Source organism: Staurois parvus, unplaced genomic scaffold (assembly GCF_062004578.1).
Source record: "Staurois parvus isolate SC_StPar_1 unplaced genomic scaffold, SC_StPar_1.0 ptg000080l, whole genome shotgun sequence".
Lineage (NCBI taxonomy): Eukaryota > Metazoa > Chordata > Amphibia > Anura > Ranidae > Staurois > Staurois parvus.
In genome coordinates, this window is record NW_028317876.1 from 6,324,453 (window position 1) to 6,349,767 (window position 25,315).

At 40.2% G+C, this 25,315-nt stretch overlaps 1 protein-coding gene across 2 annotated transcripts in view; it reads left to right on the forward strand.

Annotated features, from left to right (window-relative positions):
* The first annotated feature begins 4,486 nt into the window (after positions 1 to 4,486).
* LRP2BP (LRP2 binding protein) overlaps positions 4,487 to 25,315 on the forward strand; it is a 34,951-nt gene continuing 14,122 nt past the window's right edge. For both annotated transcript variants that reach the window (XM_089669674.1, XM_089669675.1), the window contains exons 1-6: positions 4,487 to 4,563; positions 8,907 to 9,034; positions 12,417 to 12,526; positions 13,567 to 13,680; positions 24,697 to 24,839; positions 24,912 to 25,017. In XM_089669674.1, the coding sequence (XP_089525800.1) occupies positions 4,499 to 4,563; positions 8,907 to 9,034; positions 12,417 to 12,526; positions 13,567 to 13,680; positions 24,697 to 24,839; positions 24,912 to 25,017 (666 nt within the window). In that variant the 5' untranslated portion in view covers positions 4,487 to 4,498. The remainder of the gene's footprint in view (positions 4,564 to 8,906; positions 9,035 to 12,416; positions 12,527 to 13,566; positions 13,681 to 24,696; positions 24,840 to 24,911; positions 25,018 to 25,315) is intronic.

A 25,315-nucleotide genomic window follows, 5' to 3' on the forward strand; every position in this document is an offset into this window, starting at 1 on the left:
TTATCTCCTGATAAGACATATTGTGTGAAGTCACTCTGCACATGCTCAGTTTGTTTGTTTGTTTTTTGTTTTTTTTTGGGGAGAGTGCATGTGATCAGCACAGGGCCAATCAGCACTGTACAGAGAGAGGTCAGGGGTCCTGCATCATCCTAGAGCAAAATGAAAACTCCTCCTAAAAGCTTTAATATGTGCTTAGCTAGACACTGATAGAAGTCACAAGACTGCTCTAACTGCTGATGAGAAAAGGTATTTAGCAGTTTATATTTACTAAAATAATTGCATTTCCATGTTGTGTGTACTGTGGAGACCAGATATAGTGAACACAGGTTCCTGGGTTTAGTAATACTTTAAAAAGAGGATTAATATTAGGACATAAAGTGTTGGATAGTGTGGATGCAGGAATCTCCACTGCCGACTATTGTATTCGGGAAACTGCAGCATCCATGGCTGCCTGAATACCTGAACAGTGATTGCCACCAGGTTACCACCTGAAGTCACTTTCTTTAATTATTAAAAAACTTTCTGGTTTTTATTAAAGGTTTTAAAACTAACAAGTGATATAGCTAAGGGCAAATGTACAATAAATGTAAAGACAGCATATCAACACTGTACTTAACTCCAATAAAGGTGTAATGGTGACACATTTGACAGTCATATTTTCCATTCGCAATAGTGGTAAAGAAGAGAAAGAAAAACTGTTTTCATGAAATAAGATAGAGTCGGGGCTCAGGTGAGTATAAGGGGTGACTGCATGGGGGGGAGCTGCAGGCAGGTTTTCTACCTTCAAGCACAGAATGCAATAAGGTAATAATCAGTCTTCCTCTAGAACGACTTTAAGCCTAACATGTCACAGATCATGGCCATTATAAAACTTAGATCAGAAATTAAAACCCGTGCTAGGGCTCTATTGGATGGTAAAAAATAGCCACTAGCAGAATACTGTAATACATAGCATAACACCACAAAACAATAGTACAGCGCTAAGATACATAAAATGTATGTGCAATACAATAGTGCAATGAAAATATATATCAAACTCTTATGTGTCACCACAAATTGGAAAAAAATAAAACAAAGGTTTCCAAATATGAAGCCAACACTGTGAATTCAGTGGCTCTTTGATTATGAGGGAAATAACAGATGTGGATGTCAAACACCAACAAACTTCTTAATGATAAACCACACAGTGCCTCGGTGTACAACAAAGGGAGGCTCACCAGAATCATATGACCCCAAGTTAAGAGTGGTCAGTCAATGCTTGTGCATCAATCCAAAATATCCAGCTTTCCTCAAAAGCACATGTCAAATGATGGTACTGCTGCATTGTCAGATCTCTGTGCATATATACAGATTTAGACATAGTATCACATTGTATCATGAAAATGGAGAAGACATACTCTCCATAGTGTGATCTCGATGAACCACTTGCCTACCGGGCACTTTCACCCCCTTCCTGCCCAGGCCAATTTCAGCTTTCAGTGCTGTCGCACTTTGAATGACTATTGCATGGCCATGCAACACTGTACACACATGAAATTTGTATCATTTTGTTAGACAGATAGAGCTTTCTTTTCATGGTATTTAATCACTACTGGGTTTTTATTTTTTGCTAAACAAATGAAAAAAAGACCAAAAATGTTGGAAAAAAACTTTTTTTTTCTTAGTTTCTGTTATAAAATTTTGTAAACAGGTAATTTTTCTCCTTTACTGATATGCACTGATGAGGCTGCACTGATATGCAGCACTGATAGGAGACACTGATGAGGCTGCACTGATAGGCAGCATTGACTGACAGACACTGACTGGTGGCACTGATGATCACTGACAGGCGGCATTGATTAACACTGACTGGCGGAACTGATGGACACTGTTGGGCCTGTAATGGACTGCCTCTGATTTTTTAAATACACTTGCCAATTACTGGCTCTCCTCTTTCCTCACGCTGTGACAGCGTGAGGAAAGTGCAGCCGATAACCGGCAATTGTATTTACATTGTGATCAGCTGTGTCATTGGACACAGCTGATCACGTGGCAAAAGGGCACTGTGATGGGCCCTTTACCATGTCATGTGACCACTGTGTCCATCGGACACAACGATCACAGAGCTTGCTGGGTGCGCGCTCCAGGGTGCTTGTGGGAGACGCAGTTCTGGAGGACTTCATATCGTCCCAGAACTAGACAACCACACTGTAGCCGTCATTCAGCTATATCCCTGTCATCAAGTGGTTAAAACAATTTAATGTGGTAAATGCACTTACAATGAAAAGATGACAGCCAGGCACTTCATATCATATGAACAACTCATATTGCATATGCAGAACACACGCCACTAAGCATACACAATCTCGCCGTGGCCATCTTGGATTCTTCATAATCGAAGAACCACTGAATTCACCATTTTTGGCTGCTCATTTGGATTCCTTTGTTTTGTTTTTTCAATTTGTAGTGAAACCTAATTTGCATTGCACATTCATTCTAAAACCTGCACAGCAGCAGTTGTGAGGTGCTTAAAGCTGGCCATATACTAGTAGATTATCTAATGATCATTCATATGAACTTTCCATAGGAAAAATTTTCAGTACATTTGATGACTTGAATGTCATTCAAAAGTACTTAAAATTTCCATTTACTTTTAGCACTTGATTTTGGAATGAATGGACTTTCCCAAGCACATATACTTTTACAAACTCCTTAGTTTGATACAAAATACTCCATCCTGCTCCTTCAGATTACATTGTAGCTGTTCATTGCAATTTGAGAGCGTGTCTGATCAAGTGTGTGCATGTCTACTGCCCCCTGCTGGTTATAATTCTGACTGTCGTCACCTGACAAAGTGTAATGCCCCGTACTTGCAATCATAAAATCGACAAAAATCATTTTTGTAGGGATCGTACGATGATTTGATCATTAGTACACAGCTTTCAACAGCTGATCCTGACAGTTCACATTGCAATACCCAAAGGGAGAAGCACAAAAATGTTCTTGTACTACAACAGAGCTAACAATTTTTGTTTAATCAGTATAGTATTCTTATGAAAAAAATCTAGACACCAAGAAAGACTACACATGCTCAGAAATGAAAGAATACATTACAATACATTATATCACTTCCAAAATTGTATTCTGTCTTACATGAATTTTCGGAACTTTATTAAGCTTTACATTTTCCATACGAGACTAGCATGCAACAAAAAATTAACGATAAAACGTCCAATTATCTGATCATGTGTACTAGGCATAAGGCTAACCATCTACTATACAATCTGATTGTACAATCACCTGTAGATCTGTGTAGTGCAAGGGCCTGCTTGATTTGATACAAATGGAATGGATTGTTTAGGTTTGGTAAATCTAAAGCAGATTGTAAAAGCCACTGGATCACATTCTGTAGCGGAAGAGGGGGAATGTCCACCCCCTCCCACCATTGCCTGTGTTTCTTGGGCTTACCATTAGAAACGGCAGGCCTGAGAAACAATCCAACGGTCCGGCTGGCTGAAGATGGAGGCAATGAAAGACTGTGGTTTTTGATCGCCTCTACCATGATGGAGGACCAGAGCGAAGTCATGACATCACATCTGGGCGGCAGCCAACAACTTATTTCCTTTTTAAAGCAACGCACGCGTAAATTGTGAACGCATATGTAAACAATGTTCGCAGCACATGTGAGGTATCGCCGTAAATGTTAGAGAAAGAGCAGTCATTCTACTGCTAAAGCTGCTGTGTAATTCTAGACAACTAACCTATAAAAATGGTTAAAGAATCACCTATGGAGACCGTAGTTTGTCACCATTCCACAAGCATGCGTAATTTTAAAGTGTGACATGTTAGGTATCTATTTACTCGCTGTAACATCCTCTATCATATATAACTAAAATTGGGGTGTATATGGGGTTTTATTTCACTAAAGTGTATTTTTTCCAAAAAAGCTGCGTTTGAAAAACCACTGCGCAAATAGCATGTGACATAAAAAATTGCAACCATCACCATTTCATTCTCAAGGGTCTTTGCTAAAAACATATGTAATGTTTGGGTGTTAGAAGTAGATTTCTAGCAAAAAATACGGATTTAAACTTGTGAACAAAACGTCCCAGAAAATGGTCTTCAAGTGGTTAAAGCACTGTGTAAAATGTCTGTACAACTTGTAATAGTCTATATAAATAATAATGCAATATATATATATATTTGGAGCAGTACACTCCTGACTTCTGTACCTTTAAAAGTATCTAGTACCCTCTGATTACTAAACTGACACAGTCCCAGTAATCTCACAGGAAATCCCTCTGCAATGTTTGTATACAAATAACAATGGCAAGGTGTGTGTGTGAATTCTTGCAATCAGGAACTCTGCTTTTCTTGATCCCCATGTGCTTTTATCAGGCTGGAATCTCCTGACCCCCCCCCCCCCTTCCTGGTCTGATCACATGACATATGCTGAACACTGGGCCAGGGTAACCAGGCAACAGTTGCCGGGGCGATGGAACAAACACACAATGATCACATGATCAGGGATGCTTTGCATTGTCCTGTGTGCCCCGGGGAGCTGCACTTGCTGCATGAAGGAAGGTTTGTATAGATTGTGATGATGGGAGAGCTGAGCACTGCTATGTACTACAAATCCCAGCATTTCCCTAACAAGACAGGGCTGAGCACTGGCAGCATGCCGTGACTGGAGGCAGGCTGTCTCTGGCTCTTTAATTTGGAGAGGAATGGTGGTGAGGTTGGTGTTTGTGGAAGTGAAGTGCCTCCAGGCCTGCACTCATGTACTCTGCAATGTTTGATTGGTTCACACCTGGCATTCCGTAAACGTGCATTTCCATGCTACATGCAAAGGACAGCCCATTCATTTCAGGGGACTACCCTACACATGACAAATGCACCAAAGAAACTCATGCACCTTTTCTAGGCTTTAAGGTTTGCGTATTTTTTATTTGCATGTTTTGACTGTCACAAAACTGCATATCTGCATACCACATATGGGATGCCAATGGTATCACAAGCATGACATGGAATGCTCAGGTGTGAGTGCAGCCTTGGGGCTCATTCACACCATCTGCATAGATCAAGGCAAAGGGGCATGAAAAACAACTGTCTTGTCTATGCCCTGTTCACACAACGCAGAGGTGACTGCAAAAACATGGAGCATGTCTGTGTGTTTACATGTCACTTCCTGTCACTCCAGTGCGTCACAACATACTGTGGCGCATAGACATGAAGTGTCATTTTGTGACACTAATAAAGTTAATAAATAAACGTAAATGGTGTGATGTATTGTAGCAACCCATCACACCACCCCTACGTTAGCAGCACACATGCAATTCAGCATACAGGCTGGTGTGAATGAGCCCTTAGGCCTGGTTCACACCTATGCAAGCTGTGGTTGATGCGTTTTTCCAGTGCATTTTGTGTTTTTGAAGTGTTTATAATGTGTTTTTGGGAGGTGTCTGCTGTCTTGCTGGAGAAACCAGCAAAAACGCAGCAGAAAGCATCAAATGTATTTGTGATGTGTTTCCACTGCATTTACATTGAAGTCTATAGAACCAAAAACACAACCTGCTGCTGAAAAAAAAGTCCCTGACCCTTTCCAAAAAACGCACCGGTGGAAAACGCATGGATGTGAACGTGACCCATAAGAAACCATGTTAAATGGATTGTAGTCCGTTTCTACAAAACTGAAAATGCACTGAAAAATGCATAGGTGTGAACCAGGCCTCAGAAGTGGCCAAAGAGTATCAGACCATTTTTCTTTGTGTGATAGTCCTCACAGGAGAACTATGGAAGCTGCCATTGCTGACATCCTTCTGAAAATGACAGTTGCCTGGCTCTTCAGCTGACCCTCTAGTTTTACTAACTTTTGAGTCACCATCTGGAGTATATATGCAGATCAGAAAAGTCATGGGAAGTCGGTCATTCGTATACTTCTGGTTAATGATGAAAGTATTGAACAAAATGGTTCTGCATTAAAGCCAGGTGACTAGCATTTTATAGCAGGAGAGTGTAGCAGAGATTTCTTCTGTTTCTTATATGAAGGTACATTCCCAACAACTGCTGTGTTACAATGCAATGGCTGGTGTGTGGTAGGATGACAGCAGTGCCAATGCGCCAGTTGCGCCGCATCACACTGTTCACTTTTTTTTAACAAAATTTATTGAAAGGTCACACAGTGACAATTCATTATGTTCTATTGGCCTTCGTGCTGTGTGAGGTGGCAGATTGCCTCACACTGCGCTGGAAAAAAGCATGGCTTGATGCACTTTTTTTTCAGCACACATCACCGCAAGGAGATGGTATGAACCAGTCAGGTAGGAGGCAAGGCATTTTGTCTTTTCTTACAGTGGGACTGTGCTGGAATAGCCACCCAACACAGATCTACTTCACATGGTGTGAATGTACCCTGACAGATCTGCTTTACAGTCCATTCATACCCTAGTGTGTGCACTGAGCTCAGGTAAACATAGGAATTGATGTGCATTGGCATGCTGTGTCTCATTTAACATGCACTGCAATACTTTTCTATTAACTTCAGTCATTTTTAAGGGAAACTTCAACAGTCTGTTTTGACTATTGCGTATAAATGCATTGCAATTCATTTACATGCATTTAGATTGTTACATTTTAAAAGAAGTAGGCCCTGTTCTACTTTTCTTTCAGTTGAGGGCAGCAAACATCAGCATATATATATATATATATATATATATATATATATATATATACGCTATCTGCCAAACGTATTGGGATGCCTGCCTTTACACGCACATGAACTTTAATGGCATCCCAGTCCATAGGGTTCAATATTGAGTTGGCCCACCCTTTGCAGCTGTAACAGCTTCAACTCTTCTGGGAAGCCTCTCCACAAGGTTTAGGAGTGTGTCTATGGAAATATTTGACCATTCTTCTAGAATCACATTTGTGAGGTCAGGCACTGATGTCGGACGAGAAGACCTGGCTTGCAGTCTCCGCTCTAATTCATCCCAAAGATGTTCTATCAGGTCAGGACTCTATGCAGGCCAGTCAAGTTCCTCCACCCCAAGCTTGTTCATCCATGTCTTTATGGACCTTGCTTTGTGCACTGGTGCGCAGTCATGTTAGAACAGGTAGGAGCCATCCCCAAACTGTTGGGAGCATGAAATTGTCCAAAATGTCTTAGTATGCTGATGCCTTAAGAGTTCCCTTCACTGGAATTAAGGGGCCAAGTCAAACCCCTGAAAAACAACCCCACACCATAATCCCCCTCCACCAAACTTTACACTTGGCACAATGCAGTCAGGCAAGTACTGTTCTCCTGGCAATTGCCAAACACAGACACATCCATAGGATTGCCAGACAGAGAAGCGTGATTGTTCACTCCAGAAAACAAGTCTCCACTGTTCTAGAGTCCAGTGGTGGTGTGCTTTACACCACTGCATCCGACGCTTTGCATTGCACTTGGAGATGTAAGGCTTGGACGCAGCTGCTTGGCAATGGAAACCCATTCCATGAAGGCCACAAAAAATTTGGAGGTCTTTAGCTATTGAATCTGCAGACAGTTGGCGACATCTGCACACTGCGCTTCAGCATGTGTTGGCCTCGCTCTGTCATTTTACGTGGCCTACCACTTCGTGGCTGAGTTGCTGTTGTACCCAGTTGCTTCCACTTTGTTATAATACCACTAACAGTTGACTGTGGAATATTTAGTAGCAAGGAAATTTCATGGATGGACTTATTGCACAGGTGGCATCCTATCACGGTACCATGCTTGAATTCACTGAGTTCCTGCTGAGAGACCCATTCTTTCATAAGTGTTTGTTGAAGCAGTATGCATGCCTAGGTGCTTGATTTTATACACCTTTGGCCATGGAGGGGATTGGACCATCTGAATCTAATGATTTGGAGGGGTGTCCCAATACTTTTGGCAATATAGCGTATATATATATATATATATATATATATATATCTTTTATTATGTATATGAGTCTGGTGTGAATTCAACCTTAAAATCACTAGGATGGGGGGATTTATAAAAAAACTGGAGCAGCTGTGCATGGCAACCAATCAGCTTCTATCTTCAGCATCTTAGTTATAGCAGAAGTAAACCCATTGATTTAGCGGTTTCTCAAAATAGTTATATTCAAGGTATTCTGTGAATGATAACTGACTGTCAAAGTTGCTTGTGTTCTCAACTGAACTGTCAAGCCATTAAATGTCTGGTGTCATAGCTGATCATATGTGCAGCACAATGGCAGCTGCACATTAAACAGAGGCTAAGCTGGCAGCTTCCTTTGCTGAAAAGTATAGGAGGGTTTAAATCCACTTTACTCTTTGAAAAGTAAAGGTAGAAGCTGATTGGTTGCATTAACAGCTGCTCCACTAATTCCCCTCAGTGTATTATTCCATATGAGTAGTATGCAATACCCTGAGCTATGATATTACTAGTTCTGGTGAAATGACAGTCTGATAATGGTTTAGGTCTATTATTTACATTGTGAGATGACAAGTAGACTGTGGGGTATACACTTATGGTAAAATGAATGCTCAAGGCTAGATTTTCATCATTGGAGCCTATAGGCAAATCCATTTCAAAATTTTAGATTGAAGCTGTTGTATACAGTATGATTGCAGGTTTGGATGTGATTAATGACTATATGACAGTTCACATGGTTCTTCTCTCAGACATGGACACATGGTGAGTAGTTTGGATTTTTATGGTAGTCTTTCTGTCTTTAGAAAATATTATGGCCATTTTACAAAAATTGTAGTGAAAAAAAAATAGAAAAAAGCAAATTAGTTTCCAAGTGAATTTCCACTCTCAAATACAAAGAGGCATCCCATTTATTATAAGAGCAACAGCTCCACTTTTGTTCTGGACTTCTTTGCTTCTGCTTCTCTACAGCAATGAACTAGTTGGCTGTACATGTTTTGATTGTCCCCAGAGAGCGGAGAATGGAGAACTTGAGTTCTGAGCCTCTGCCCCGGAAACAAGAAGGAGACATCTTATATGCAATCACCCAGTTATTGGGTTTCCCAGACAAAGTAGAGGGTGAAAAATGTGAACTTGCAGGTAAGCCTTAAAATATTGTTAATTTTTCTTATTAATTTTATCGTCTATCTGATCATGTATATCAGATATATCCACACATACTGTACATCTGTGTTCAGAAAATGCTGTCAAGCCTAATAATTTTGTAGTTTTATAAAGTTATGACAAAATAGAAAAAACTTTTTAGAAGATAATCAATGAACCTTTTTTTCTATTTAGTAACCTAAAGCGTCAATAAATCCACGATTAAATTAAATTAATTAAAAACTAGCAGTAAATGCTATATTGCATGCTGTTCATACTCATTATGGGATTCATTTTCTGCATTCTGCAAAAAAACTGGTTGATCCTGCTGTTCTTTGTGTCCCCCTCTTGTTCCATGTCCCCACTGCAGTTGGGGATTTTGCAGAGCAGTGTTTGCAGCTAGTGCACATGCTAAATTTTCAGTGTATTTCCAGCTTGAGTATTTCTTCCAAGTCACATTTAAGTAGCCCTCCTCCTCCATGCCTACTAACCACCTAAACACAATGTTGGTTGGATATTACAACTTGATTGACAGAGGCTTCACCTCCCTGGTATTCTAATATAGACTGGAGGGGTATGCCACAGCCTGTGACTGGCAGAAATCCACCCACACCATGTTATTGCCAAAAAATAATAAAGATTTTATTTCAAATATGTATTTGTATGACAAGTTAAAACAGTCTATTGTTATTATGTCTTTATTTTTACTCTGTATCCAAAAGGCTGTTTTTTTTTTAATTTTGAACATGTGACCAGCAGCAGAGGACTTAAAGCTCCTCCTTTCACTGTTTCCCTGCAGACAGGCAGGGAAAGAGCTGGGTCATGTGACAGCTGTATATCAGTTAGGAAAAAGGTACTTAGATGTTTCTCTTTATTAAAATTATTACGGTGTCATCATTCACATACAAAAAAATAAGGGATAATGTAAATTAAATAGTGTGCATTTAGTATCACTTTAATAACTACCATATTTGCCGGCGTATAAGACGACTTTTTAACCCATGAAAATCTTCTGAAAAGTAGGGGGTCGTCTTATACGCCGGTATACGGCGAGCCGGTGTCAGGGCGGCACTTTTTCGAGGGGCGGCGCGGTGGCGGAAGGGACACTAAGTACAGGGGCGGGCAGGGGGCTGCTGTACCTTACCTGGCTCCGGTCCTGGTCCCACGGCGATCCGGTCCAGGAAGCGCGACTGCTCCTTCTTTCAGTTCGGCCGCTCGATGGTCGCGCGGCCGCTTGGCTCCGCCTCCTCACCGGTGATTGGGCGCCAGCACTGGAAAGGCACACAGGCGACCAATCACCGGCGAGGAGGCGGAGCCGAGCGGCCCCGCGAAAATCGAGTGAGGGAGCGGCCAGTAAGTGTGCAGCAGCACCATGCTGTGACACTCTTGGCACTATTCCTCTCCCCCACTGACACTAACGATGGGGCACTGTTCCTCCCGCACTGACACCAACGATGAGGCACTGTTCCTCCCCCACTGACACCAACGATGAGGCACTGTTCCTCCCCCACTGACACCAACGATGGGGCACTATTCCTCCCCCACTGACACCAAAGATGGGGCACTATTCCTCCTCCCCAATGACACCAACGATGGGGCACTATTCCTCCCCCACTCACACCAACGATGAGGCACTATTCCTCCCCCCACTGATACCAACGATGAGGCGCTATTCCTCCTCCACACTGACACCAATGATGGGGCACTATTCCACCCCCCCCCACTGACACCAATGATGGGGCACTATTCTCGCCACTGATACCAATGATGGGGCACTTTTCCTGCCACTGATACCAACGATGGGGCACTATTCCTTCCACTGATACCAATGATGGGGCGCTATTCCTCCCACTGACACCAATGATGGGGCGCAATTCCTGCCACTGATACCAATGATGGGGCGCTATTCCTCCCACTGACACCAATGATGGGGCGCTATTCCTCCCACTGACACCAATGATGGAGCACTATTCCTCCCACTGACTAATGATGGGGCACTATTCCTCCCACTGACACTAATGATGGGACACTATTCCTCACACACTGACACTAATGATGGGGCACCATCATTGGTGTCAGTGGGAGGAATAGTGTCCCATCATTGGTATCAGTGGGAGGAATAGTGCCCCATCATTGGTGTCAGTGGATGAAATAGTGCCCCATCATTGGTGTCAGTGGGAGGAGTAGTGCCTCATCATTGGTATCAGTGGGAGGAATAGTGCCCCATCATTGGTGTCAGAGCAAGGAATAGTGCCCCATCATTGGTGTCAGTGGGAGGAATAGCACCCCATCATTGGAATACCATACTGAAATAGCATACCATATTGAAATCTAATCTGATGTTTTTTCATTTTTATTTGGTGTGTGTTGGAAGAGGGGTAGTCTTATACGGCGAGTATAGCTCAAACCCTATATTTTAACAGGAAAAGTAGGGGGTTGTCTTATACGCCCAGTTGTCTTATACGCCGGCAAATACGGTAATAATAATAATAATAACTTTTAATAACTATAAATATTAATAACTATTAATTGGTAGTAATTATTTAGTAACTTATTAACTTAAGGAATTAAATGATACCAGGCATGATAATCAAAATATGAAACAGGGAAGGGAGGGCTTAGAGTGGTTGTTGCTGGTGTCTTTGTCTTCCATGTACGCATAAACTTCCCCATTACATTTATTTTCTCTGCACAATAATAACATGATGATAAAAAAAATCATGCCACAGATCTTTTACATTCCATGTACAAGATCTAACTTCATTCCATAACACACTATAAAAAAAGACTGTACTCACACTGAGGGTAGTGGTGTATTTAGGTTTTGGGCTGCCTTAGGCAACACAAAAATTGGGCGCCCCCCACGGAGAGAGCCTGACATTGACCAACAACACCCCTGCCCTACCACCTGAGAGAGCCTTCCACTAAAACCCCCCCACGGTGAGAGAGAAAGACACCTTCACAGCTCTGGACATCCCCTGGAATGAGTTGGGCTCTCCATACACCATCAAGCAGCCCGCAACCTCTGTCAGATCCCACCTGGTCCCCATGCCACATATGTCCATTCTTCCACCCCTTCTTCCGGGAAAAATGCCACCCTAGGAAATTGCCTTGTTTGCCTTGTGGTAAATACACCCCTGACTGAGGGTCTGGAGAAAACTGCTAACAGAATTTCTTATGCCAGCGTAACGCTTGCTGTCAATCTGTCAGTCAATTTGTTTCTGTGCTGTTGTTCATGTCTATGCTGTAGGGATAATTACAGGATTCAGCATTACTGACCAGACCCATATGTTCTATGTAAAATAATATGTGTGGTTTTACTAATATTGGAATCATGACTGATATGATGATGGCAAATATCTTTTTTTCTTATTGCTAGGCTATAATCATTCTGAGTTAGTAGAGACTGCAGAACATTACTTAAAAGAGAGAATACAAGAAGGGGATAAAAAGGCAACTTTTCTTCTTGGTCAACTCTATTTTGAAGAGGTAAGACATTTTCTTGTAGTATTATTTTTTATCGCAGAATATATAAGGGTGCGCCATCATTTTAGTAAACTGTATAAGACTAATGTACAGACTTGCAGTGGGTCCAATATTTACAGGTTACCACCAATGTAAAGTGAGTATCACAGTAAGATAAATTAGATGTGGGTCATGGGATGGGTTGGAGTTTATTACGGTTGCAGATCAGTTCAGAACCATAGATTGATTTCCTCTTCTATAACACGCAGAGGCTACAAGATAGAATCCCATACAAAAGTTATCCCATAGCAGCAGTAATGAGAAGTCTTCTGTAATTTGGTAGCTATATCTAGCAATCTCCTCAGTTTTGTAATCACTCATAGTTTAGAAGTATTTTGCTACATGGCCAAAGCGCATTATAGTCTCTTGTAGTTTAGCAGTAATTTCTTACCTGACATTCTGGTCTACCAATCATCTCTGTCTTTAAAGTAACAGTCTGTTGTATCATGCATCAGTCTCTTGTAACTTCATAGCTCTTTCCTGTAATCTAGCAGATTTTCATACTATGATGGTGGTAAAACTAGCTTTGAGGTAGGATTGTGGGTAAAATCTATACGCTGAGTAAAGCTGGCTAAACACGTAAATATTTCATTTGTGCAGCCTGTAGTGAAGAAAAATCAGATTCCTCCATTCACACTAAATATAGCAGATGGATTAATTTCTTACAGTAGCTATTGTATATACCTGAATGGTGTCTGCATCTGATTGGATGCTGGTGCTGTTTGTCCAACAATTTTCCCCCTGGCTCCTTTGATTTTTCCATTGAAGGTTGTCTGGTAGACTGGTGTCAACAGGGCCACCCACTGATCAAATTTTGTCCAGTTTATTGGGAACTGGCCACAATCACTCAGTGTAAGGCCAGCTTTAAACTACAGGTGTAATCAGGTTGAAATGTGGGTTGTGGTTCATGTGTATCTGAGTCTATAGAAACAGTTTGTAGAAGGTCTCAAACAATGGAGGTTCACTGTGCTTCATTTAAACTGATTTACATATATTTTTTGTAGGGGTGGTATGAAGATGCACTGCTGCAGTTTCATAAAGTCAAAGATGATGACTATCAAGCTTTGTATCAGGTTGGGGTGATGTATTATGATGGTCTAGGAATTCAAGAAGATCAGGTGTGTATTGACAGCCCTTTAAAGAGACCCTGTCATCAGACCATTCATTCCAACAAACTAACTATACGATGTGTGCATTTAAAAAAATCTGCCTAGGTGGTGGATCTGTCTGATCTTAATCCCAGTGGAAGCCTGGTTTTAAAATGTTAGACATGCTACAAGGCGCCCCTATCTAGGCAGTATGTTACTTAATATAAAAGCTGACAGCATCGCAAAAAACACAAGTTCAAACTGATGACACGTTTTGACAGCCACAAAGCAAACTATAGTGAAATCCTGGTTGTCCAACTCACTTTTGATGAATAACATTAAAACCTGCCGTCACTGGACTCTTTCTAATGAGAAATTGACAGTAAAACATTCAAATACTATGACTAAGTTTAATAACAACTGGGACCTCTCACTACCTACTGGCAGACTTTGACTGCTGAGTTCTGACTAAAATATTCTAAGGCAAGCTTTTTCAACCAGGGTGACTTCTGGGTTCTCCTTGGCAAAATGCCTAAAAATTGCCCCAAATTGACTAAAAATTGTTAGAAAGCCAGCCAGTGGATCAAGCCTGTCTTTTAGTTACAAAAGTCCACAGCTTTTGTAAAGATGTCCAAAAGCCAGAATCTGCAGCTGGACACTGTCATCATGGATGTCAACAGTTCCAGTAGACTCAAGGCTGGCACTCAAGTCACACTCCCTTTGGTCCTTCCCCAGCAGGCTATGTAGGGAGTAGAGGTGGAAACTACTCTTGTCCCTGAGCTTCTTCTCCACTCCAAGCCCCCTCCTTACACACCTGAACACTCCCAGAAGAGGAGAGGGCTTTCAAATATGCTAGCAAGTTCAAAGGCACATTGCAAGTTAATAAATTGTTTATTAAATGGCAAAAATGCTTGATTTTTGTTTGCACTTTAAATTGGTTATAGGGCCTCTATAATATGTATAATAATAGTAAGATTAAAATGACAATTCCTTGAATTCTGTGATTGATAAGCTCTTGTGCAAGTTTAGGGTTGGCATTTATTTGTCAGTAGGTGGAATTATTGTGAGAGTACACTAAAATATGGGCTTATTTTACAGGGGTAGATATAACACAGAATGACTTGTCAGTAGCTTGTTATATTACTAAAGCTCTGGTGGTCAACCTATGGTCCTTTGGTGCTTACTGTGTGGCCCTTGAGGCCCCCCCACCCCAGACATAGTTTCATAGTTAGTCTGGCTGAAAAAAGACAAAAGTCCATCTACTGTAGTTCAACCATTAAAAAAAAAAAAAAAAAAAAAAAAGTTATAATCCTATACCTACAGTTGATCCAGAGGAAGGCAAAAAAAAACCTAGCAAAGCCTGATTCGATTTGCTCCTGCAGGGGAAAAAAGTCCTCCTGATCACCCGAGAGGCAATCGGATGTTCCCTGGATTAACTTTACCTATAAATGTTATCCAGTTATATTATGGAATATAAGAAAGAATCCAGACCTTTTTTGAAGCAATCCACTGAACTGGCCAGAACCAACTCTTGAGGGAGTCTACTCCACATTTTCACAGCTTTCACTGTGAAGAAACCTTTCCATATTTGGAGGTTAAATCTCTTTTCCTCCAGACGTAAAGAGTGCCCCTTGTCCTTTGTAATGACCTAAGGGTGTGTAGTCTGTGTTTCCCTTACCAAGTTACTTACTAGGGCTGGTGAAGGAAAATATTCTTCAAACTTCTTTTAGTTATTTACTTGACTTATTTCTTTTACAATGTCTTTCTTTTTCCTGTGTTGTCTGTCCCTTTCCTCTTTTCATTTTTTTCTGATCTTTTATAAAGGATCTTGCTGAGAGAAATTTCAAATGTGTTAAAAAGTTATTTTTAACAGGGCTGTAGGGAGCACAAATGTGGAAACATTTTTTGTACAGGCACTGATCTCTAGCAGCCTCCTGTGATTTCAGTCTATGACCGTCCCATATAGCATGTCCCCAGTCTCCATCAGCTTTCTGTAGCATTCCATTCACTATATAATATGAAGGGCCCTTTGATGATATCAGGGGCAGCACTTGATGAACCCTATATCAAGAGAGTTGACCAGCTCTATGTTAGCCTAGGTTAGTGATGGCGAACCTTTTTGAGTCCAAGAGCCCAAACTACAAAAAAAAACAACATATTTATTTGAAAGTGCCAACACTATAAATAAACCTAAATACTGAGGTTTTAGTTTATAAAAAACAACTCATACAGTTGTCTGAACTAATTAACATCCTTTGTCTTAAAAGAAAACACAATACATTTTGTGGTTGGTGTCAAAGTGCCTTCTGACACTTAATGTGTGAAACACAACACTTTCACTAAGCAGAATACATAACGCTTTCCCAATGCGTCCAATCACTCCAAATGACTCTGTCTAGGCCTCTTCGAATGATCTTCAACCATCTGTTTTCAGTTTTGTTTTTTTTTTTATGTGCTCATTTTTTGTTGTTCAACACCTGGAATTTAGAAAAACACAAACATTTAAAAAAAATTTTGTTAACCCTACCCATATAAGATATGTCTGTAAATGTTCTCAAAATATGGCTATATACAAGTCTGTACGAAAGCAACTTGCATTTTTGTAGACAGGTATAGGCATAGCCATAGTCCAACGTCCTGTGGAACAACAAGGCACGCCGTGCCCGGGTTAGAAATCCTCATGGATACCGCTGTGCTGCAGGTGACACTGCTCTGCTGGGTCTGGAAGCCCGCTGTGTGTGTGAAGGATCCAGAAGAGAGGGCTGGAACGCTCAGGTGTCAGGCATGATAACGTCATTGGATGAGCCACGACTTGGTTCCGAGAATATGCATTGGCGATGGCTGCTGGGGGGTAGCGATCTGCTCGTGTTCCCACAGAAAGGGTTCTGTGTGCCTGCTGTGGCGTACGTGCCATAGGTTCGCCATCGCTGGCCTAGGTTCACATTTGCCCACATGTGAGCCGCAACCAAATCGCACTACTCTATAGAGACACACAGGGCTGCCATGCATTCTTAATGGTACCCCTATGCATCTCACCCCGCTGCAAATTTGCAAGTGTGGGAACCGCAGGAAAATTTGCATGGTCTAAAGCACCATGTGATTTCCCTGCGGCCACATTTTGAAATAGACGCATACATCTTTTTCTGCAGGAAATGCGGGCACAGCAGCCCATTCAAATGAATGGGCTGCCATGCCCACGCAAACGCGGGTTGCACAACCCGTAAAAGTGTGAACCTAGGTTCAAAGTCATATAATTACCCAGGGACAATACTGCCATCTATTGAATGCATGTGCTATTTAAAGTGTTACTAAAGGTATTTTTTTTTATTTAAATAACAAAGATGTTACACTTGTAACGTACATGTGACATGATGTAACGTGCATGTGACATAAATGTACAGATTTGAGTAGATGCGATCAGTAACAATATGTAAGGGCATTCCATTGTCATTAGGGATGTATATTCAGTCAGAGGTACTCAGACACAGAGGCATCAATAAAGGCTGAAAAGCCCGGCTTCTGGGATGTGACACCTTTGTGTTAATAAGGTTGTCACCTTCTGGTGAAACCGGTTTAAAGGAAGTGGCTCCAGACATTCTGGCTTCATGACAGCAGGGAGCTAAAGGTATATCCATCCATCAAAAGGGGTATGTTTAATTTCCCATAAAAGCTAAAATATTAGTTGCAGAGAGATGAACATACTCCCTTCTATTTGGGCACTCTGTAGGCTACATCTGCATATAAAAACCATATTTGTGGATTAGGTAGAATGCCAGGAAAATGCAGGGAATGGTTAGGTGGCGCTGGATTGCGACAGTCAAATGGTGTTTGGTACTGTCACGATCGGACTGATGCGCTGGTATCGGAAATCCATTCCCCGACTTGGTGTTTCAAGCCGGTCTTAGTGCAATGAACTTGGGCAGTTTAGCATCCAGAACATCCTGTGGGCAGGTACAGGAGCAGCCCCCCATGGTCAATCCCCATAAAAGGAGTACCTGGGCATTGGGACATTTGTGATTCGTATGGAGCCAGTTCGATTTGACTGACGGATTGCTGACGCTCTGACTTGCTCCAGTCGCAGGATAGATCTTGGTAAAAGTTTTATCTCTGTTTTTTATTCCCTTTTATTTTATAGTGAATAGTCATTTGTGTCTCTTCTTGTATTTTTTGTATTTCTGTAACTTTTTATATTTTGTACATATTTTATGCACTGCCCACTTTCAGGAAATTAAATCTTAAAATTAATTAGTGACTTCTGTGTATTTAAGCACGTGCTCATATCTTCAGAGAGATTAGATTGGAGAGATTAGATTGGATTAGATTGTATCGTATTTTAGTGCCTTTAAACGCTCGGTAAACTTCATTACCAATCTGTATGCAATTGCACTGTGTGTGGGCAGATTGCGGGCAGATTGTAAAAGGTAACAGATTGGCCAAACAGAGATCTGTGTGTGTGGGGTGTCCCAGCAGACCATTCTGTGGATAAAAATAAACCATATAAATGCTGCGCTACATTCAAACTTATTAAGTGAATGTGGAATCCAATGACACAAATCTAATATTGTGACAATAATAATGAAATAAATAATACGTGCTTACTGATAACAAAATTATCAAATAAAACACCCAAAAAGATGAAAAAACACAAACTTAAATCTATACGCATGTGCATGTGCATGAAAATACACATACATATAATTACATCACACGTGCAAATGTGAAGTGAAATAATGGTTACTTATTAAACGCAAACAAAAAGTCCAATATAAAAATGTTGAAGGTGAACAAAACTGTAAACGGTGTTTCCAATAATACTGTAAAGTGACCACAAGTGAAAACAAATCGTGCAGGTATCTGGGTGTAGATAGAGCTTGTGAATCCAACCACCTTCTGGATTAGCCTCTCACCTCATCACTTCGACCCTTGCGGATCAAAGAGCAATAATGGATCCCTCTCACAGATCCTCCAGGCACCACAGCACTCCAAAAACGCTTTTCAGGATTTAATATTCCCACTCAAGCTCTTCTCCAGGTATAGGTGAAATATCAATCTCTCAGAACAAAACAGAGGAATCCTCCCATAGTGTAGTATATTTATTATACCATAGGAACATAAAACTTTTTGGTAAAAATTCCACTTACATAGCAGCCAGTCCACATGAGACCCTCATGCTCTCAGATGAGGAAATATCTGTGTTTGTTGGGTGTACAGCTGAATAACAGGTGTACCAAGATGGCCGCCACGCCGGAAATACGTCACCGCGCTTACGCCGACGCGTTACGTCACAATAACACGTGACTTCATCAGGGCTGTCAATCACAGTGACGATCGCTCTTTATATACCCGGCCAGGATAGAAGGAACCACCCACATCGATGTTCTATTCAGCCTAATCGCATCGATACTTCCTGCGGCCATTAAACTAAAGACCACTGGGGACTATTATGCAAGGATGCACAAACTTATATCTACACTGGGCACATTTACACAGGAAACGAAGAGTGTATAATGATGCACCAAAAAAAAAACATTAAAAAGATATATATACTAATTCTGCAGTCGGCACATTTACACAGGAAAAAAACCAAAAAGTGTATAATAATGTACCAAACTGCAATATTAGTTATATTAAGCAAAACAACCTAATACCCATTCCCATTTAAATTATTTTATTATTTAAAAATATAAAAATATATATAAAAAAAAACATATCTCACATAATTATACGCCAAACTCTAGTGATCTCTAATTCTGTATGCCAATATACAGCCCGTATCTATTATTATATACATATACATGATACTAACCGGAATTATACATATACTTCTGCATATAAGGACGCATACGTATATATATGATCCTACATATTGAATAATCATAAAATAAATCAAAATAATTAAACCTTGATTAAAAAATTATTTTAATATTTCATTAATGAGAATATTTTAATATTTTTAAAACAGAAAATATTACTTTTAATTAGTAACTACATCCTTCACCAGCGCATAAAGGACAACTCCGAATAAACTCACACACATATATTCTATCTGGAAGCATGAGTTTGATATTTTTATAGACTTACAGAAATTCATCAGAAAGATCAACATCAAAAAGTACTTTATGGGTCTGTCTAGTACTAGGAATATGACTAATAATGCACCAGTTAGTAATATTCAACATACTCGATTAAGGAATAAATCCTTATTTAACCCTCAGATTAGCAATAATTGTCAAATAGAATCTTTTAAAAAAATGGTAAGCCAAGATTTGGAATCCCTCAAACTCCCTAGGTTTCGGCCTAATATAGACATGCAAAAAGGAATTAAGATGTTAACACAAAGGAATGACATAGTGGTTAGGCCGGCCGATAAGGGAGGGGGTATTGTGGTCATGTCAAAGAATTATTATTTGGAAGAACTGGGTACCCAATTAAGTGATGATAATACCTACGAAGTAATTAAGAAGGATCCTACGATTAAATATAAGAAAGATCTAGAAAAGTTGATTAAAAGAGGATGTAAGAAAGAGTATCTGAATAAAAAAGAAGCCAGATATCTTGTTCCTGAAATGTGCAGAATTCCCATTATCTATACCATCCCGAAAATTCATAAAAATAGTATTTGCCCTCCGGGACGTCCTATAGTTAATGGGATTGGATCTTTAATGGCACGATTAGGGCAATACGTGGATATGTTTCTCCAACCATTGGTGAGATTAACTAGGTCGTATCTGAGAGATACCAAGCACCTAATCCAATTGTTGGAGAATGTAGATGGTAATGATGTGATCTTGGCAACAGCTGACGTCTCATCGTTATATACGATCATTGGTCATACAGAAGGGGTGGAAGCTACGGAATGGGGTTTAAGAAAATATGGAAATCTGAAAAGAGGGCAGAGAAAATATATTTTGGACTGTTTAGAATTTTGTTTAAAACATAATTACTTTTGGCATATGAACGTGTTTTATAATCAAATTAAGGGTGTAGCCATGGGAGCCCGTTTTGCTCCCAGTGTGTCAAACATGTTCATGGCACATTGGGAAGAGATGGCAGTTTATTTGAGTCCCCCGAAAGAATTAATTTTGTTTAAAAGATATATAGATGATATTATAGTAATATGGAAGGGAAGAGAAGAGGATTTATTATGTTTCTATGAGAATTTAAATAGGAATGATAAAAATATTGTTCTTACATGGGAACATAACCGTGAGCGGATTAGCTTCCTAGATTTAGATATTAACATCATACAAAACAAAATCATCACTAAGACATTCTTTAAGAGTGTTGATAGGAATGGATACATTCCTCGAGACAGTTGCCACTTCCCGCCGTGGTTATTAAACATACCTAAAGGTCAAATGATTAGACTCAGGAGAAATTGTACGATGCAGGAGGACTTTATGAGTCAAGCACAAAATTTAGGCCAGAGGTTTAAAGCCAAAGGTTATCAGCAAGATTCTATTAGTAACACGATCCAGGAAGTTGGGAACACAAATAGAGACGTGTTGTTGGTAGATCGAGAGAAAAATGAGGAACAGAAAGACCAGCTTGTAATATGTTTGGATTTCAATGTCCATTATAAAAAAGTGGAAACTATCTTTAGAAAAAATTGGTCACTATTGAAAGCTGATCCGGCCCTGAAAGAGATAATATCAGATTTCCCCAGCTTTAGATATAGAAAAGCCCCATCATTAAGAGACAAAATTGTTAAAAATGTTCTTGATCCACCCAATAAAAAGAATGTCACCTTTTTGGATATAAATGGGTTTTTTCCATGTAGAACCTGTTATGCGTGCAAAGCTACAAAAGGCAAGAATAAGAAATTGATGACTTTTTCTTCATCTGTGAGTAAAAAAGAATTTAAAATTGAAGAATGTATTACTTGTAGGACAGAGGGAGTTGTGTACGCGCTGCAATGTAGTTGCGGAATGCAATATATAGGGAGAACTAAACGACCGCTTTGGGTCAGGCTCCGGGAACATGTACAAAATATAAAGAAGGGGTTCCCGAAGCATAGCGTCTCTAAGCATTTTGCTAAGTGTCACAACAAAGACCCTAGTGAATTAAAATTTTGGGGTATTACTAAATATAAGAGACATTGGCGAGGCAGCCATAAGGTGCGTACTTTGAGCCAATTAGAGTCCAAGTGGATTTATAGTATGCATACTTATTTCCCTAATGGTTTGAATATCGAGTTTGATGTAAATTGTTTTATTTCTGATTTCTGAGGTATTTTGAGATGGTGCTATGGGTATATATTATATATTTTTTAATTTTGGCTATGTAAACTCATGCTTCCAGATAGAATATATGTGTGTGAGTTTATTCGGAGTTGTCCTTTATGCGCTGGTGAAGGATGTAGTTACTAATTAAAAGTAATATTTTCTGTTTTAAAAATATTAAAATATTCTCATTAATGAAATATTAAAATAATTTTTTAATCAAGGTTTAATTATTTTGATTTATTTTATGATTATTCAATATGTAGGATCATATATATACGTATGCGTCCTTATATGCAGAAGTATATGTATAATTCCGGTTAGTATCATGTATATGTATATAATAATAGATACGGGCTGTATATTGGCATACAGAATTAGAGATCACTAGAGTTTGGCGTATAATTATGTGAGATATGTTTTTTTTATATATATTTTTATATTTTTAAATAATAAAATAATTTAAATGGGAATGGGTATTAGGTTGTTTTGCTTAATATAACTAATATTGCAGTTTGGTACATTATTATACACTTTTTGGTTTTTTTCCTGTGTAAATGTGCCGACTGCAGAATTAGTATATATATCTTTTTAATGTTTTTTTTTTTTTGGTGCATCATTATACACTCTTCGTTTCCTGTGTAAATGTGCCCAGTGTAGATATAAGTTTGTGCATCCTTGCATAATAGTCCCCAGTGGTCTTTAGTTTAATGGCCGCAGGAAGTATCGATGCGATTAGGCTGAATAGAACATCGATGTGGGTGGTTCCTTCTATCCTGGCCGGGTATATAAAGAGCGATCGTCACTGTGATTGACAGCCCTGATGAAGTCACGTGTTATTGTGACGTAACGCGTCGGCGTAAGCGCGGTGACGTATTTCCGGCGTGGCGGCCATCTTGGTACACCTGTTATTCAGCTGTACACCCAACAAACACAGATATATCCTCATCTGAGAGCATGAGGGTCTCATGTGGACTGGCTGCTATGTAAGTGGAATTTTTACCAAAAAGTTTTATGTTCCTATGTTCCTATGGTATAATAAATATACTACACTATGGGAGGATTCCTCTGTTTTGTTCTGAGAGATTGATATTTTACCTATACCTGGAGAAGAGCTTGAGTGGGAATATTAAATCCTGAAAAGCGTTTTTGGAGTGCTGTGGTGCCTGGAGGATCTGTGAGAGGGATCCATTATTGCTCTTTGATCCGCAAGGGTCGAAGTGATGAGGTGAGAGGCTAATCCAGAAGGTGGTTGGATTCACAAGCTCTATCTACACCCAGATACCTGCACGATTTGTTTTCACTTGTGGTCACTTTACAGTATTATTGGAAACACCGTTTACAGTTTTGTTCACCTTCAACATTTTTATATTGGACTTTTTGTTTGCGTTTAATAAGTAACCATTATTTCACTTCACATTTGCACGTGTGATGTAATTATATGTATGTGTATTTTCATGCACATGCACATGCGTATAGATTTAAGTTTGTGTTTTTTCATCTTTTTGGGTGTTTTATTTGATAATTTTGTTATCAGTAAGCACGTATTATTTATTTCATTATTATTGTCACAATATTAGATTTGTGTCATTGGATTCCACATTCACTTAATAAGTTTGAATGTAGCGCAGCATTTATATGGTTTATATTCACTTGATCACTGGTATATGATTTAATGCTAGCAGCTGTTTGGGGTTCATATATTTAATTTGTTTTAATTGTTTAAACACATTATTTGGAGCGAGGAGGGTCTCACCACTATTGCTACCATTCTGTGGATAAACTGTTGGGTGGTGGCAGACTACCTTTTGTGGTGTGTCTGGTGCGGGGGGGGTGTGTGGACAGTGGAAGGGTGATTAACACCGGGGTTCAAGCTGTAGGTAGCTGGAGGGACCTTAGAAGGGTGTGTAATTACTAAGTTGGTCCTCAACTCTAATCAGTGCACCAGATTGTATGTAAGATTTGTATCTGCCAATGTGTGGTCGACCAGCTGGATTGGAGTGGAGTCTCCATCTGGTGGTGGCCAAAGGAAGTGCGGGCTGTGAAAGGGTATCATGGCTGATCTTATATAGGGTTTTATATATTCAAAGTTAAGACCCCTTTATTCCCTCATACCCCCAGTCACGGCCGCACGTGCGCGCCTCGGTTAGCTAGTCGCTGTGGGCATGGCGTGTGGGGGATCCGTGACAACACTCGCCTGCTCTGTGCAATGGTTTTGCACAGAACGGCCTCGAACCTCCTCTTTTGGGTTCCCTCACTAGCAATCATGGCTTCTCCTCTTCTTTGTGTGCCCCCATAACAAGCTGCTTGGTATGGAGACACAGTGTGTGCTCGCTCCCAAGCTATGTGTGTCTATGGAGCCATGGGGTTTGGCCCTGCCACTGATCCCTCCTCACACCCTTTCAATGACAGCGGCAGGAGCCAATGATTCCTGCTGCTGCCCGAGTCCTGTGTGAAAAGGAAGAGAGAGAAGAAGAGAAGCAACCGTGCACAGCGCTGGATATCTTCTCCCCTCTTTTCCTCTTTACAGAGGAAAGGTGGGAGGACAGAAAGCTATAAAATGTATTTTACCTTAATGCAGGGGATGCAGTAAGGTAAGATACCTGGGCTTTAGAAGAACTGTATACGTGCTGAATATTTATAGGTCATGGAAATTAGAAATATGAATAATATTAATTGTTGTCAGATGGGAGAGTCACTACACTTTATGTCAGTCATCCATTATGAATAGCAATAACGTGCCAGAATTTCTAACCCTTCCTTACAAAACTAAAAAAAAGTCCTGGTAGGATTAAGTAATAACTGATTATTTCCTCTTGTCCAGAGTAAAGGAGTGGAGTACATGAAAAGAATTATCAACTCAGACAGCTCACAAGCAAATCACCTGAAATATGCAGCTGCATACAATCTGGGACTTGCCTGTTTTGAAGGCTGTGGGATTCGTCACTCTGATGAAGAAGCAGAGAGGTAGTAACTCTTCCTGAAATGATCAGATAACAGTCAGGCCACCTGTGTCATGTCTGCTTGCTTTTACTCTAGGTGGTGGCTTCTGTCTGCTGACAATGGGAATCCTAAAGCCAGTGTGAGGGCTCAGAGTACACTAGGAATGTATTATTCACGCCCTCAGAGCATGAATCTGGAAAAGGTGATTTGGTTTGTATCAAACTGTACATGAAATTGACAAGAAAATACATTCTAATTCAATTATGGTTCAAAAGTTATACAGAATGATCTACTAAGAGGGGTCTTCAAACTACAGACCATGGGTAAAATCTGACCTACCACAGGATTGCATCTGGCCTGCAGCTCCCACTGTGCTGTAATCATCCCATCAGTTGGTTGCTAGGACAGCCAGCATCCTTGCAACCGATGGCAAGCTTGCCCCAGCAGGGACAGGTTCCCTCTATTGCACCGTCTCTCTCCAAGTCAGTTGGTTTCTAGAT